Genomic DNA, 16,258 nt, shown 5'->3' with positions numbered 1-16,258 from the left:
CCTGTGCAACATTCGGGTGCGGCTCTGTGTGTGTCGGGATCTGTCTCATCCCAGGCTGCCACACACCATGGGGGTGGTTAGGGGGGGGGACGGGGGGGCTGAAGCCCGGTGAGTCCAATGGGCGTTGCGCGCCTGGGCCAACTACATACACAAAATGGAAACGTGATGTTGTCATAATTGAAATATTTATGGAAAGGCAAAACATAACACTTTTATCCTCAGATTTAGCCAATAAAGGGATAAATGTTACAACAGAAGCTATTAAGTAGAAGCAGCACTTTCAGTATGTTTTCAAGATCTTTTTGATTCCAAGAGTAAGGACATTTTAAGACTGGAGGCAACTGACTTCATCAGGAATTTAAAATATAATTTGGACATTATAAATTAATAGTAGGCTTCCTGTAAGGTGCAGGTCTATGCTAAATGTATCCACCCGCTATAAAGGTAATAATACATTTGTGATCTTGATTTCAACAACATTGATTATTGGGAAGAACAATAACGAAATTTCATTTATTAACTCAAACACTTTGTGGAACCTTTTACAGAGGTTGTGGATTAAAAGAAACAAGAAAAAGCATATGGATCACCTGTTTTTCCAACTCTGCATATTTTTCATATTTTTGTATTTTTAAGGAACCAGATCGATGGAAATGAGCATTCCTGGGTACTACAAAGATACTTTGATGAAAAAGTGTATTGAAGTATAAATGCAAGACTTCGTATATTTAAAACGAAAATAATGATCAACCGGGGTAAAAATGTCTCTTCAGTATGGAATTACGGGTGTCAGTTGAATGCGTCAACACCTACATCGCAACTAAACTTAATGCCAATGAGCTCAAAATGTGTAAAAAGTCCTGAATGAACCACATGTAATATTCTAATATTATAGTCAAAAACGAAATAAAAGTCAGTGGATAATTCGTATGAAACAATACTTCAAACTATATTTCTGTGACAGCTTACAAAATTGGATAGTAGGGTGTGCTGTTAAGGAACAAGCTGCGTTTTCAGTGCTGTAACTTACCCAGAGGATTGCTGTCCGGTCAGAGGAGCCAGAGATAATTCTCGTATCATCACAGCAGTAGTGGCAGGAGTTCACAGCCCCACAGTGCCCTTTTAAGACTCGGAAAGGAAGCTGAAAAAGAGCAGATAAACATGTTATCGATGGTGTTTGAAGTCGCCATCTTGTCAGGCACAATGTCAAACTGCTAATAACAGTCGAGGCAGGTAGGAGCAATGTATAGCATGTACTTCCTACATGAACATCTTCCTCAGGCATACCTTACAAGTGGCACTTGTGTTATAGTTATAGCATGACAATTGCAGCGCCTCTAAGCGCTATGGCACACATTCTGAAGCTGGGAAACATTGGCCTGAGGGAAACCGCTTTAACGCTCTTCTGAAAAGAGAAGAGTGAAGAAAGTCCTGATGAGTGAGAGGGGTTGGTTAAAAAGTGGGATCTAAACAGTGGAAAAAATTGTTGTTGCAGGCCATAAATTCAAATTTGGGAATGGTGATCTGAGAGGAGCGGAGCGGGGTTTGTAAGGCATTTACTGCAGAGATACTTGTAGGCCTACCATAGAAAGCGGAATTTAACCCAATTCAAGGCAAGGCTTTTCTGGGAGCGTGGGATGAGAACAAATGATTTCTTTTAGGGCTCCAATGACTTCTTAGAAGAGGCCCAGCAGGTATTCAGCTAAGGCAGTGCTGGATAGACCATTTGGAACCTTTAATGAATCGAGTTCAACTTTTGGGAGCCGTGTGGCTTGGAACTGATCTAGCAGAAAATAATGTTGTGGCGCCCCTGCCCTTCAGAGTCCATTCACCTATCCAAGTCCTGAATGGGAGGATCTTACCTTCTCTACCTTTATGCTATTTGAAGGAGGCCCACCCCATGTTCTTCGTGGCTGCGAGTTCCAGCAAAATCGTGCAAGGTGCTGCCCAATGGGACTGGTTATGGGTAGATGGTCAAGCAGAGTCAAGCTAGCTAGTTTAAGAGGGAACTTATGCTTCCTACCCCCATATCCTTAAATCCTCAGGGAGCAAAGACCGAGTACCTAGGGCCAGTGATCCAATAACTTGTTAATATGTGTATGATATTGTGAATTAGAGAAAGTGTATTTATGGAAAGAAAGAAGAGGCCTAGGCAGGACCAGACTGGGAACCCAAAGCAGCTCTGTCAATTTTGTCAGTCTGGCCCCTACACCCAGGTGGGGGGGGGGGGTGTTAAAACGTGAAGCTTTGCTACTTAACAAAATAGTTCTGCAGCACTGCTGCTATTTTTACTAGGGGACAATTTTGCAGGAAACCCAACCCCATCACTATAAAAACCAGTCCCACCCTTCCAGCCTCCCAGGCAAAAGCTGATGCCTGCTACAGTCAGACCGGCCCTGAATCTAGGGATAGCGGGGAGCAACAGAACTGCCCACGATCTGCCGGCAGGGCACGAGATAGGAGCCCTGCTGAGGTTGTAGGAGTTGCAACATGTCTTGCTGGGTCAGCACAGTATGCCATGTAGCCCAATGACAAGATGAAAATGGCACATGTGCAACTCTTGGGAGCTGAGCCTCTTTGAAGAAGCACTGCTAAGTGTTTGCGCTGGCTGGCCTGTTGTAGACGCGCTGTGAGGGACAAGACTGGGCAGTGGTAAGAGCCTCCAGTTGTGGTGCAGCACTGACTGCTGGTGCACAAGAACAGCCTTGCAACCAATGGGTCCCTGGCTACAGGGTGGAGGGCCCGATAAGGGGAGCGCTGCATACAGGGAGTGAATGAGGACTGTACATCTATAATTTTACAAGGTGGTATGGGACCAGAATTAGAGGTCGCTAATGGAAAATCTACGGAGTCATGCATGGTGGATTCATTGATAGATGCAGTCTTACAAAGTGCTAAGCCAAACAAGGCAGACTATCACAAAGTCTCAAGCCAGGCCACTGAAGTCAAAATTACAGCAGGCAAGGAGGTGGGGGAACTTTCAGGCGCAAATTTCAAATTGGGTGAAATTACAAGAGGTCTGGAAGGACATGCAGTGGTCCACCAGAAAAATGCATGTCCGACATGTCGACTCTATATAGCACTCGTAGGTAGCGTCCCTTCCGTATGTTTGCTCTAAAGAAACATCTGTCAGCTGTGGTAATCTTTATGAACTGCTTGTTCAATAGTTATGTAAGATCTTTGGTTAGCTGATTAGGAGATTTGGATTCTAGGCTTAGATGACAAGCAGCTTCTTTCACGAATCCACAAGTTAGTCACCTGCCCAAATATATTGCTCACTCTCGGGGACTGTCTCCCCACTGTGCACGGCTGGTTGGCCTACGATTTACTTACACTGAAGTGCAATGAAACAGAAATCTTAATAATTGAAGGTGACCTTTTGGTAATCGATGAGACCTCGAAGCCAAAGTTAAGAATCTTGTAATGGGCTTGAATAAGAAATGGTTATTTGAGTTTCAGATCCAAAAACTGTTGTCTACAGTTTCAGGATACTCTTCTCCTGCAGAAGATTTTATTGTTTCTACCTACAGAAAAAATGACAGAGAGGCTGGCCTATTGATACTGTCATGCCTGGTAATCACCTGTATCTTGCACTTCTGATGGCACAGGTCAACAAGCTCAAAGAATTCAAAACATGGTGGCGCAACTCGCATGTGAATTGTGCATATTTTACCATATTCTGACTGCTCACCATGTAATCCATTGACTACCTGCCCCAGTAGCATAAATACTTCAAGGTGCTCTGCCTGGTCAAAGGCACTGGTCCCAAGATGCTGTCTCATTTACTTCTGTGGAGGGAATCTATGTGTGGAGGCCGGATAACCTTTCACATAAACGTGCCCTCAAATAAACATGAAGCTCAATGCTTCTTCACAGTCTTATGATTTCTCCAATAATGTAAAGCCAAACAGTCTTTTTATAAACACATGTCGGTATTTATTTGTTGATTATTTTCATTCCTTATTGCATTTCATAAGGGTCAATCAATTATCCTTTGATTTCCAATTATTGACGTTACTCATCTGCCCAATGCATTTCGGGTCGATAAGAGAGTCCCTTCGTCAGGGGCCTAAAAAATGAATTAATACAGGACCTTTGCATGCAACCAAAATTAGTAACATGTATAAACAAATTTACCATGGTATATCATAGTAATCATTCAGTGAGTGACAGCTTAGTCGCTAACATAATCACAAAATACATTATTGTTGTTAAAGATATTCATATGTAATCAAAGATATCTGATTATGAATGCAGTCAAAGATACGCGAATTTAGTTAACGTGATGGTTGGTCTATACGAAAATGCTGAAATGCGTATTATGGTGCCGTTAATTAAACAGATGGAAGGGCGGCGTTCGAGTTGGAAGTGAAGGTTCGCGTGGTGTGTTTACAAACGCCGATTGTGTTCAGGGAAGTACCGAAGTTAACCCGGGTGTTGCGTGGTCATGTGATGTGAGTGTTCTGACTTCAATAGAAATGGAAGACATACTACGCGTAAAACGCGGTGTGGAATGGTGGTTTCTAGAAACCATAAAAACTAAAGGATGATGAATAGTAATTTATACATTAATTTTGATGTGTAACAATGCGGAGATTACCCAAAAAATATTTTACAAAAACTATGGGGGCGTCACTTGATATATAGTGAAAAGATGGGGGGTGTGGTGATAATATCAGTCAAGGTGATGTGTGTACATCAGTTGTTAAGACATATCTGAATTGCGGGTGAATGTCAAATAGCAGGCATACAGTTCAATAGAGTGGGCTATGTTACAGGCATTCTCGATATACCGTAATGGCAATAAAATAAAAGATATAAATGAAAATTATATACATCAAAAACGAATATTGAGGTGGTCAATGTCCAAATACATCACATTGATAATTTCAAGTTTAAGTGTATTTAGAATTTATAAAACATGATGCTGAGCTTGTTTATCAAGATGAAGATGAAAACGGGGGGAATAGTCCTTGTATCGAGCTGTCTATAGAAAACATGAATATTCAATACGATCATTCATTCCTGTCGTTGTAAAGTGTTGAGTTTTTTTATCCAGAAGAATTCTGCTTTAAGTCTCTGTTTAGTGGGGTCTATGTCGCTGCGTTGTGGGATTATCTCCAGAATAGTGAATCTCAGTTGGGATATTTGATGTTTCGCTTCTAGCCAATGGGTGGCTATAGTTGATTTGGTGTTGTGAGCACGAATATTACTTTTATGTTCTGTTATTCGTACTTTAATTTTTCTCTCAGTTTGACCCACGTAAGTAGAATTTCTTTAAAGTTTTTAGATCTCTGAAATGCAAAAGTGATGCGATCGCTATATAGATCTTTAAGGTCTGGTTCCATACTTATGAGACTCCAATGTTTATTGATTATTCTTTTGATTTTGGAGGCTTCTGTGGAGTATTTTAAGACACATACTGTTTTCTTTTCAGGGATTGAGGTTTTAGGTGTCAAAAGTTTCTCTCTTGGAATTGTTTGTACTCTTTTGATAGATTCTTGAAGAATATCTTGAGGATAGCCTCTTTGTTGATATTTAAGGATTTGTTCTTTGATTGTAGTTTCAAGTTGAGCAGGTTCAGATGTTATCCTTTTTAATCTGATCAGTTGAGATGTGGGTAAATGCTTTTTGAGCATATCAGGATGGAAGCTTTGATATAAAAGACTTGAATTTCTGTCAGTTGATTTGATATGAACCTGAGTTGTGAATTTGAAGTCTTCTATATTGACTTTGACGTCCAGGAAGACAATAGAGTCACAATTGATACTGTGTGTGAATTTGATTCTTTCATTTTGAGTATTCATGATGGCAATGTTCCTGTCAAGTTTGGTTTTGTCTCCTTTCTATAGGCGAAAGATATTGTCGATGAATCGTTTGAATATAATCAAATTGTTTTGCCAATCAGGGTTATTCAGAATGAAATCAGATTCGAATTTAGACACGTAGATACAGGCATATGAGGCCCCCCCCCCCCCAAAGCCCATCGATGTTCCATTGCATTGGTTGTAGAAGTGACCTTGCCATTCAAAATAGCTGTGGAAAAGAGCAAAATGCATCAGTTCTAATAAGAATATTTTTTGGGTATCTTCAATGTCTTCATTTAGTAGGCTCCATTCCAGGGCTTCAAGGCCTTCATTGTGGGGGATAGAGGTGTAAAGTGAAGTAACGTCTATAGTACAGAGCCAATTTGAATTTGAATTTGAATTTAAAAGAACTTATAAAGCGCGCGTACACTGAGTCAGTTTCATGGCGCTGATGAGGTCCCTAACAGAGTGAGATAAAAGAGCTAATGAGGATTAGAGAGCTAGGTGCAAAACGCCTGCTGGAATAATAATGTTTTTAGTGACCTCCGAAACTCCAAATAAGAGGGAGAGAGTCTTAAAGATAGGGGGAGGTCATTCCAGAAGGTGGGAGCAAGTACGGCAAACTTCTGCCCCCCTGCCCGCTTCTTTTTAAACCGGGGCGTAGTTAGTAAAGCTAGGCTGGAGGAACGAAGGTGCCTAGAAGGAACATAGGCAGAAATTGCCGAATTAATGAAGGCCGGGGCTGTGCCCGCCCTTGCTTGAAAAGTCAAGCACCCTAGCTTGAACTTAGCTCGCTCTTTTATCGGGAGCCAGTGTAAGCTCTTGAGTAGAGGGGTCGAATGATGGGACTTAGACAGGCCAAAAACCAGGCGGGCAGCCTGGTTTTGTACTAGCTGTAGGCGCTGCAAGGCATATGCAGGGGCTCCATTATAAATGATATTACCGTAGTCCATCTTTGACAGGACCATGGCCATCAGGATTAGCTTTAGGGCAGGGGTGGAAAAGAATCTGGCAATTTTCCGAATAACTCGAAGTGTGAAGAAGCAAGAAGAGACCACCGAATTAATGTGTGAATGGAGGGTTAATTGGTTGTTAAGCGTGATCCCAAGAGTTTTAACTGAACGGGAAGGAAGGGGGGGGGGACCAAGTGAGGAGGGCCAAAAAGAAGAGGACCAGGGATTGGCAGCACCGCCCGTCGCCACAAGTTCAGTTTTATCCGGATTGAGTTTTAACTGGTTGATGTTCATCCAGTCTCGGATAAATAGCATGATGGACTGGAAACTGCCAACCCCTGAAGGGGAGGAAAGGTCAAAAATGAGTTGGAGATCATCTGCATAATTATATACAGTGACCTCCATATTCTGTAAAGCATAAACCAGCGGGAAGATGTAGAGGTTAAAAAGTAGAGGGGAAAGAGCAGAACCCTGAGGTACACCACAGTTGACAGTGAGTGGGGAGGCCGAGAAGGTGCCGAGATGGACTGTCTGATTACGGTCCTGCAGGAAGGACTCGACCCAGGCGAGTGCAAGCCCCCCAATCCCCGCCGCCCTGACCCGTGACAACAAGATGTTATGGTCCACGGTGTCAAAGGCGGCAGATAGGTCCAAAAGGACCAGGATCTTGGGGGCGTTAGCGTCGAGTCCTTCCCTAAGTTGGTCCATGACCGAAATCACCACCTTCTCGGTAGAATGTCGAGGTCGGAAGCCAGCTTGACATGGGGCCAGATAGTTACTGTCCTCAATGAAAGTACTCAGAATTTGAGATACATGCGTCTCCGCTATCTTGCCTAAGTAGGGAAGCAAGGATATGGGGCGGTAATTGGCTAGGGAGGCAGGGTCAGCCCCCGGCTTTTTTAAAATAGGGATGATGGTGGCCGATTTAAATGCGGTGGGAACTAGACCTGAAGAGAAGGTATTATTTAGAACAGTGAGAGCCAATTGTCTGAATCTTGGTATAAAGTAACATCTTTAAGAAGTTTTAGGAAAGCCATTGTATCCTTGATGTATGTACTTCCTTTTTGGACGATAGGTTGAAGGTACCAGTCAATGTATTGCCCTATAGGTTCGGAGATTGAGCCACAGGCAGAGACTATGGGTCTAAATGGCGGATTCTTACAATCCTTATGGATTTTTGGTAGCATGTAAAGCTTGGGGCGTCTTGGATATTTTGTCGTGAAAAATTGGTGAGTTTTTTTCCCAATCCATTTCATTTCAAGAGCATGATCAATTATCTGTTGCAATGTTTTTTTGTATTCATTAGTGGGGTCTGAGTCTAATGGTACGTAGGTGTTTACATCTTGAACATGTGTATTTACACTTTGAATGTAGTAGTTGGTGTCCATTACTATCAGAGCACCGCCTTTATCGGCACGTTGAAAAGTGAGTTCTTTATCTTGACTCAGATTTTTAAGAGTGTTCCATTCCTGTGGTGTAAGATTTATTCTTTTAGGTTATGATAATTTTATTTTTTGAAGTTTAGTGAGGACTGTTCTTTCATAAGCTTCAATTGTTTTATGGGTCGTTGGTGCGCAAAATGTGCTTTTCGGTTTGAATTCTTTGGTAGTGACATCTGTAAAATCTAGGTTTTCCTTGAAGAAATATCGTAATTTCAAGTTCCGAAAGAATTTAAACAAGGCTATCTCAGTTTCAGGTAGGTTTGATCTGTATGTAGGAACAAATGTAGTGCCTTTGTTTAAGATCATCATCTGAGTGTTAGTCAATTCTTTGGTGGAAATATTGATGACTAGGTCACTTTCGTTTGGCTCCTTGTGACTCGCCTTACTCGTTCTTCTTCTGTTTCTTTTTCCTCTCCTTGTTTTCCTGTCTGTGGAGGAGCATTTGCTGCTGGGCGTATTTCTAAAAAAGCCGGTTGTTATACTTGGGTCAAATGTGTTTGTTTGTCAGGTAATTTCGAGGTGGAGGGGATAGGTTTCCTTGTTTGCGATATTTCTGATTCAGATACTACACTTTCTTGAGAAGAGCCAGTATTTGATTTTTGTTGCGGTTGTTGCCATCTTTTTTGATTATAGATATCAGCCCATGTATAAACTTCTTCTAGCTTATAATCGATCGTATCTCGTCGATATTTCCATACTTTTCGATCATTTACCTCTTGGTTTATTTGTTGAGTTTTTTATTGACATCCTCTAGGAGTGTCTGCAGATCTTCAAATTTGTTTAACTCTCTTTTTATGCCTTCTAGTTCTTCTTCTAGTTCCTTTAATACTTTAGCCAGTTCTTCAACGATTAAAAGGATAAGGTCCAATGAACATTTATTGAGGATTTGATACCACGTCTCTATAAATGTCTTATTATTTTTGCACAGCATCGGTTTAAGGGCTATTCGTAATCCCAGAGGAATTCTTTGGTTTTTGTGGTAGTGAATTAGTGGGGTGGCGTGTACCCTTTGGTTGATTTCTTTTTTACTGACATATTCTAATTGACGTAACAATTGTGCTGTCGTAGATATTTGTGGTGTGAATGCTCTGGTCTCCTGTATTAAGTCATATATGTCTTTGGCTGCGTCGGCGGAAAATGCTAAAGTTTCAGCTTTGTTTGTTGTAATCTGTGCTATTTCATCTAGTTGCATTTTTAATTGTTGGTGCAGCAGGGACAGGGTAGGCAAAATATATCAAATGAAAAAAGTTTTGAATCCCTATGCACCCGTTTCAACCATAGTTTAAACAGTTGTTCTGAATTTCAAGTAGGTGGCGTCAACGTTTGTCACACGATGACTTGTTGCGTCTTAAATTTAAGGAATCTATGTGTGGAGGCCGGATAACCTTTCACACAAACGTGCGCTCAAATAAACATGAAGCTCAATGCTTCTTCACAGTCTTATGATTTCTCCAATAATGTAAAGCCAAACGGTCTTTTTATAAACACATGTCGGCATTTATTTGTTGATTATTTTCATTCCTTATTGCATTTCATGAGGGTCAATCAATTATCCTTTGATTTCCAATTATGACGTTACTCATCTGCTCAATGCATTTCGGGTCGATAAGAGAGACCCTTCGTCAGGGGCCTAAAAAATGAATTAATACAGGACCTTAGCAAGCAACCAAAATTAGTAACGTGTATAAACAAATTTACCATGGTATATCATAGTAATCATTCAGTGAGTGACAGCTTAATCGCTAACATAACCACAAAATACATTATTGTTGTTAAAGACATTCATATGTAATCAAAGATATCTGATTATAAATGCAGTCAAAGATACGCGCATTTAGTTAACGTGATGGTTGGTCTATACGAAAATGCTGAAATGCGTATTACGGTGCCGTTAATTAAACAGATGGAAGGGCGGTGAGCGCGGGAAAACTTACTTCGAGTTGGAAGTGAAGGTTTGCGTGGTGTGTTTACAAACGCCAATTGCGTTCAGGGAAGTACCGAAGTTAACCCGGGTGTTGCGTGGTCATGTGATGTGAGTGTTCTGACTTCAATGGAAATGGAAGACATACTATGCGTGAAACGCGTTGTCGAATGGTGGTTTCTAGAAACCGTAAAAACTATAGGATGATGAATAGTAATTTATACATTAAATTTGATGTGCAAAAATGCGGAGATTACCAAATTGAAAGAAAAAAATATTCTACAAAAACTATGGGGGGGGGGGTCACGTGATATATAGTGAAAAGATGGGGGGTGTGGTATAGAAGACTTCAAATTCACAACTCTGGTTCATATCAAATCAACTGACAGAAATTCATGTCTTTTATATCAAAGCTTCCATCCTGATATGCTCAAAAAGCATTTACCCACATCTCAACTGATCAGATTAAAAAGGATAACATCTGAACCTGCTCAACTTGAAACTACAATCAAAGAACAAATCATTAAATATCAACAAAGAGGCTATCCTCAAGATATTCTACAAGAATCTATCAAAAGAGTACAAATAATTCCAAGAGAGAAACTTTTGACACCTAAATCCTCAATCCCTGAAAAGAAAACAGTATGTGTCTTAAAATACTCCACAGAAGCCTCCAAAATCAAAAGAATAATCAATAAACATTGGAGTCTCATAAGTATGGAACCAGACCTTAAAGATCTATATAGCGATCGCATCACTTTTGCATTTCAGAGATCTAAAAACTTTAAAGAAATTCTAACGACAACTAAAGTTAAAAAAAACAGTTATAAAGGAATGTCAAAGTGCCTAAATTGCATCCACTGTAACAATGTCATGATTGGCAATAAATTCATGCACCCCACTCAAGGATATGAAATTGAGCTATGACACACTAGTAACTGCAACAGTAAAAACAGTATATACGCAATCAAATGCCCATGCGGAAAAACGTAATCCGGTCAAACTGTGAGAAAAATTAAAGTACGAATAACAGAACATAAAAGTAATATTCGTGCTCACAACACCAAATCAACTATAGCCACCCATTGGCTAGAAGCGAAACATCAAATATCCCAACTGAGATTCACTATTCTGGAGATAATCCCACAACGCAGCGACATGGACCCCACTAAACAGAGACTTAAAGCAGAATTCTTCTGGATAAAAAAACTCAACATTATACAACCGGCAGGAATGAATGATCGTATTGAATATTCATGTTTTCTATAGACAGCTCGATACAAGGACTATTCCCCCCGTTTTCATCTTCATCTTGATAAACAACCTCAGCATCATGTTTTATAAATTCTAAATACACTTAAACTTGAAATTATCAATGTGATGTATTTGGACATTGACCACCTCAATATTCGTTTTTGCTGTATATAATTTTCATTTATATCTTTTATTTTATTGCCATTACGGTATATCGAGAATGCCTGTAACATAACACACTCTATTGAACTGTATGCCTGCTATTTGACATTCACCCGCAATTCAGATATGTCTTAACAACTGATGTACACACATCACCGTGACTGATATTATCACCACACCCCCCATCTTTTCACTATATATCACGTGACCCCCCAATAGTTTTTGTTAAATATTTTTTTCTTTCAATTTTTTTCTTTCAATTTGGTAATCTCCGCATTTTTACACATCAAAATTAATGTATAAATTACTACTCATCATCCTATAGTTTTTACGGTTTCTCGAAACCACCATTCCACAACGCGTTTCACACGTAGTATGTCTTCCATTTCCATTGAAGTCAGAACACTCACATCACATGACCACGCAACACCCGGGTTAACTTCGGTACTTCCCTGAACACAATCGGCATTTGTAAACACACCACGCGAACCTTCACTTCCAACTCAAAGTAAGTTTTCCCGCGCACGCCGCCCTTCCATCTGTTTAATTACCTGCACCATAATACGCATTTCAGCATTTTCGTATAGACCAACCATCACGTTAACTAAATTCGTGTATCTTTGACTGCATTTATAATCAGATATCTTTGATTACATATGAATGTCTATAACCCCTTCCATGCTCATGACGAGCTCAGCTCGTCATGATGCACGGTTGAGCTGTGCTAGTGACGAGCTGAGCTCGTCATGAAACAATGGAAATAATCAAAACTCGGCACAGGAGGGGAAAACACCTGGCAGCCAAGGTGTTAACAACAATAATGTATTTTGTGGTTATGTTAGCGATTAAGCTGTCACTCACTGAATGATTACTATGATATACCATGGTAAATTTGTTTATACACGTTACTAATTTTGGTTGCTTGCTAAGGTCCTGTATTATTCATTTTTTAGGCCCCTGACGAAGGGTCTCTCTTATCGACCCGAAATGCATTGGGAAGATGAGTAACGTCAATAATTGGAAATCAAAGGATAATTGATTGACCCTTATGAAATGCAATAAGGAATGAAAATAATCAACAAATAAATACCGACATGTGTTTATAAAAAGACCGTTTGGCTTTACATTATTGGAGAAATCATAAGACTGTGAAGAAGCATTGAGCTTCATGTTTATTTGAGCGCACGTTTATGTGAAAGGTTATCCGGCCTCCACACATAGATTCCTTAAATTTAAGACACAACAAGGTATCGTGTGACAAACGTTGACGCCACCTACTTGAAATTCAGAACAACTGTTTAAACTATTGTTGAAACGAGTGCATAGGGATTCAAAACTTTTTTCATTTACTTCTGTACCACGTCTCTCTAGAATTCTCAGATCTGGCCCACTTGCCCTACTCTAAATACTGCAATACAACAGGGAATATAATGGTGGCAGATTTCGTGCCCCACGCTTTGGAATGCCTTTATTTTTGGCTTGCATGTGACATATGATTTAGCACATAAAAAAAATGAAATCTCATCCGGCCCCCTGATATACCTCAGTAACAAAATAGTTGTTCTGAGATTTTCATTTTTTATTTGTGTTTTTCGATCATTAGAAAAGTAATTTAGCTTGCGTAGACATTGCTGATCAGGGCTGAATTTTTCTGGACCAAATTTTTAAACATGGCGGATGTGTTGAAGTGATGATGTAATATTTTAGAAACCATGAGACCTGAATACTTAATTTTGGTGTCAAAATATAGGTTTTGGGGGTCAGGTAGTCTTAGAGAGACCGAAAATAACTCCTCAGAGAAACCCTTTTGCCATTTTACAAAATGGCTGCATAACAGAGGAAGAAAAGACATATATAGAAATGAAACAAATAATAATTATTTTAATTCTTTTTATGTATACACCAAACATTTTTTTTTATTTGAATACAAAAAAAATATGTCTATCACTCCTGCTTTAGACACATTTTCATAGTTCACTTTAATTGTTTCGGCAATCGCTCGTGATAGATTTGCAGAATGTTGAACATTTGAGAAGTACAGAATAAGGGGTCCCAGTAATAGTATCACAAATACGCAAGCAAAACACTTAATATCACACTATGTAAAAATTCCCAAACTAGTAGTTGGACACACTGTTATTTATTCACAATGCGCATGTTCATATTTCTTTATAACCAATTTTTTTACATATTTATTGTGGTGCCCCAGGAGAGGGAAGGTGAGGGAGAGTGAAGGTAGGGAGGGAATGTGCAAGGTAGGTCATTTGTGACATAAATAACAATATATGATTCTTAAACAATCAATATGTCTGGCTTCAGAGCCCTGAGCCAGTATAATAAATGAGTTATAAATACTCATCATTTAAAAAGGAAACTGTTGGAAGCAGAGATGTACTGAGGACACAGGATACAGGACACAGGACACAGACGAGGCTAGTACAACTGATTTATTGGTCATCCAACTCTCCTCACTGAAGAGCACTTCAACATTCCACAGTAAGCTTCACAGTGGGAGGACCCACACGGGTCTAGGAGGAGGGGAGTACGGAACGTACCAACTAGGTTCTAACACATCTCCCTTCCTCATATTGTTTTTCTACCAAGATGGCAGGAAACCTGTAGAGAAAAGGTTATGGCAGCACTTTCACAATATTGTCGCAACTCCACCATTGACCATTTTCAAACTGAACAACATTTTTTAACACTTTGACAATCTTGTTGGGGGCATGGAACTTGCTGTTGTCAGTTCCCAACTTGGTATTCTTTTTGGCCTGCGCCATGTCCCCCACTTCCCACCTTTGCAACTTCACACCATGTTTCTTGTCATACCATTGTTTGTATTCAGATTGATGTTGTTTGACCTTCTCTCCTGCTACCTCCCTGTCCACATTCCTGATTTCCCCCCCGTTTAACCAACAGGGGTTAAACTTGGTACTAGGTTCCCTCCCTCGTAAAGACACAAAGGGAGAGATCCCAGTTATCCTGTTGGGCGAGGTGTGGTAAGCCCACAAGCATTCCCTCAAACAATCCTCAACATCACAACCATTTATGGTGGCCAGCTGGATATTTTCCTTGATAACCCTATTTGCCCTTTCCACCATGCCATTGGCCTTAGGGCAATAGAGCGCTGTGGTCTCATGTTTAATGCCAGACATTTCCAGAAATTTCTGCATTTCCTCGGAAGTGAATTGTACCCCATTGTCAGTGACTAAAGTGGAAGGGATGCCCTGTACACAAAACACTTCTTTTAGGAATTGAACCACTGCTTTGGTGTTGATAGTGTGTACAAATGTTTGCTTCACCCAGTGGGAGGTATAATCAATTAGAACCAACATGAACCTCTTTTGCACCCCAAGGTTTTGCATGGGTCCGATGATGTCTAATGCTAGTTTATTCCATGGCTTGGTTGGAACCTCCACTGGAGACAAGGGCGACTTGTGTACCACTTTTGTCTTGTCGCTTCTGGCACACGCTCCGCATTCTTTTACAGATTCCTCCGTCATGTTGTCCATTTTAGGAAACCAAAAGTTCGTTCTCAGTCTACCTTTGGTGGCACTGCGCCCGAGGTGACCTTCGTGCGCCAGGTCTATCACTCTTTTCCGTAATCCTTTTGGCGGGATTACCCTGTTGTTGCGGTAGACCTTCCCATTGATGACGCTCAATTCATTGCGAACCTCCCAGAAACCTTCCAATTCAGCTTCCACATCTCTTTTGTTTATGGGCCATCCTTTCTGTAACCGCTCCACTAGAACTTTAAGCTCTCTATCTTCCTTCATATTCTCTTCCCACTCTTTCTCCGTGATGGCAGGAAAATCCATCATCATTATGGGGCTGTCCAAAACTTCCTCAGTTCCTTCCTCCACCGGTAGAGGTGATCTTGACAGGAAGTCGGCAATGACATTTTCCTTTCCCGGTACATGCTCAACTCTGAAGTTGTAATGTTCAAGACCCAAGATCCACCTGCTAATGCGTGGGGTGCAGTTCTCTAATCCCTTAACAGAGAACACATACATGAGGGGCTTGTGATCCGTCTGTATAGTAAATCTTATTCCCCAAAGAAAGAATTTGAAGTGCCGGACCGCCCAAAAACACGCCAGGGCTTCTCTTTCTATTACAGAATAATTTTTCTCCGGTGGGGTAAGGCTCCTGGACGCGTAGGCAATTACTTTTTCTTCCCCTCCATCCTTCTGGATTAGGGTGGCCCCCAAACCGTAGTTTGATGCATCCGTTGCCAGGATGGTCCTCTTGGTTGGATCAAAGGTTCCTAGTGCAGGTGAGTTGATTAGATCCTTTTTCAGAGTCTTAGCAACAGCCTCCAGCTCCTCACTCCACACAAATTCTCTGTCCTTTTTAAGCAACTCTCTCATGGACTCACACTTGGTTGCGAAGCTTTCCACATACTTTGACATGTACTCCATGAGTCCCAAAAAGGATTTGAGTTCTTCTTTGTTGCGTGGACTAGGCGCTTCCTCCACTGCGCGGATCAAACTTCCTTTGGGCCTGAACCCCTGTTCTGTGATGGAATGGCCCAAGTACTCAACTTGCTTGACCTTGATTCTGCACTTTTCTTTTTTTTACCGTTAGGCCTGCCTCCATGAGCCTTCCGAAGACTTTCCTGAGTACTTTGTCATGTTCTTCTGAGTCTTTTCCGTAGACCAAAATGTCATCTTGGAAGCACATGGTACATTCCACTCCCTCGAGGATCTTCTGCATGGCTCT

At 40.8% G+C, this 16,258-nt stretch overlaps 1 protein-coding gene across 1 annotated transcript in view; it reads right to left on the bottom strand.

Moving 5' to 3' along the window:
• WDR88 (WD repeat domain 88) overlaps positions 1-16,258 on the bottom strand; it is a 305,494-nt gene that overhangs the window by 198,243 nt on the left and 90,993 nt on the right. Inside the window, exon 2 of the mRNA XM_086946455.1 lies at positions 1,031-1,141. Coding sequence (XP_086802581.1) covers positions 1,031-1,141 — 111 coding nt within the window. The remainder of the gene's footprint in view (positions 1-1,030; positions 1,142-16,258) is intronic.

Source organism: Lissotriton vulgaris, chromosome 12 (genome assembly GCF_964263255.1).
Source record: "Lissotriton vulgaris chromosome 12, aLisVul1.2, whole genome shotgun sequence".
In the NCBI taxonomy this organism is placed as follows: Eukaryota; Metazoa; Chordata; class Amphibia; order Caudata; family Salamandridae; genus Lissotriton; species Lissotriton vulgaris.
This window is presented reverse-complemented; position numbering and strand designations above follow the sequence as displayed.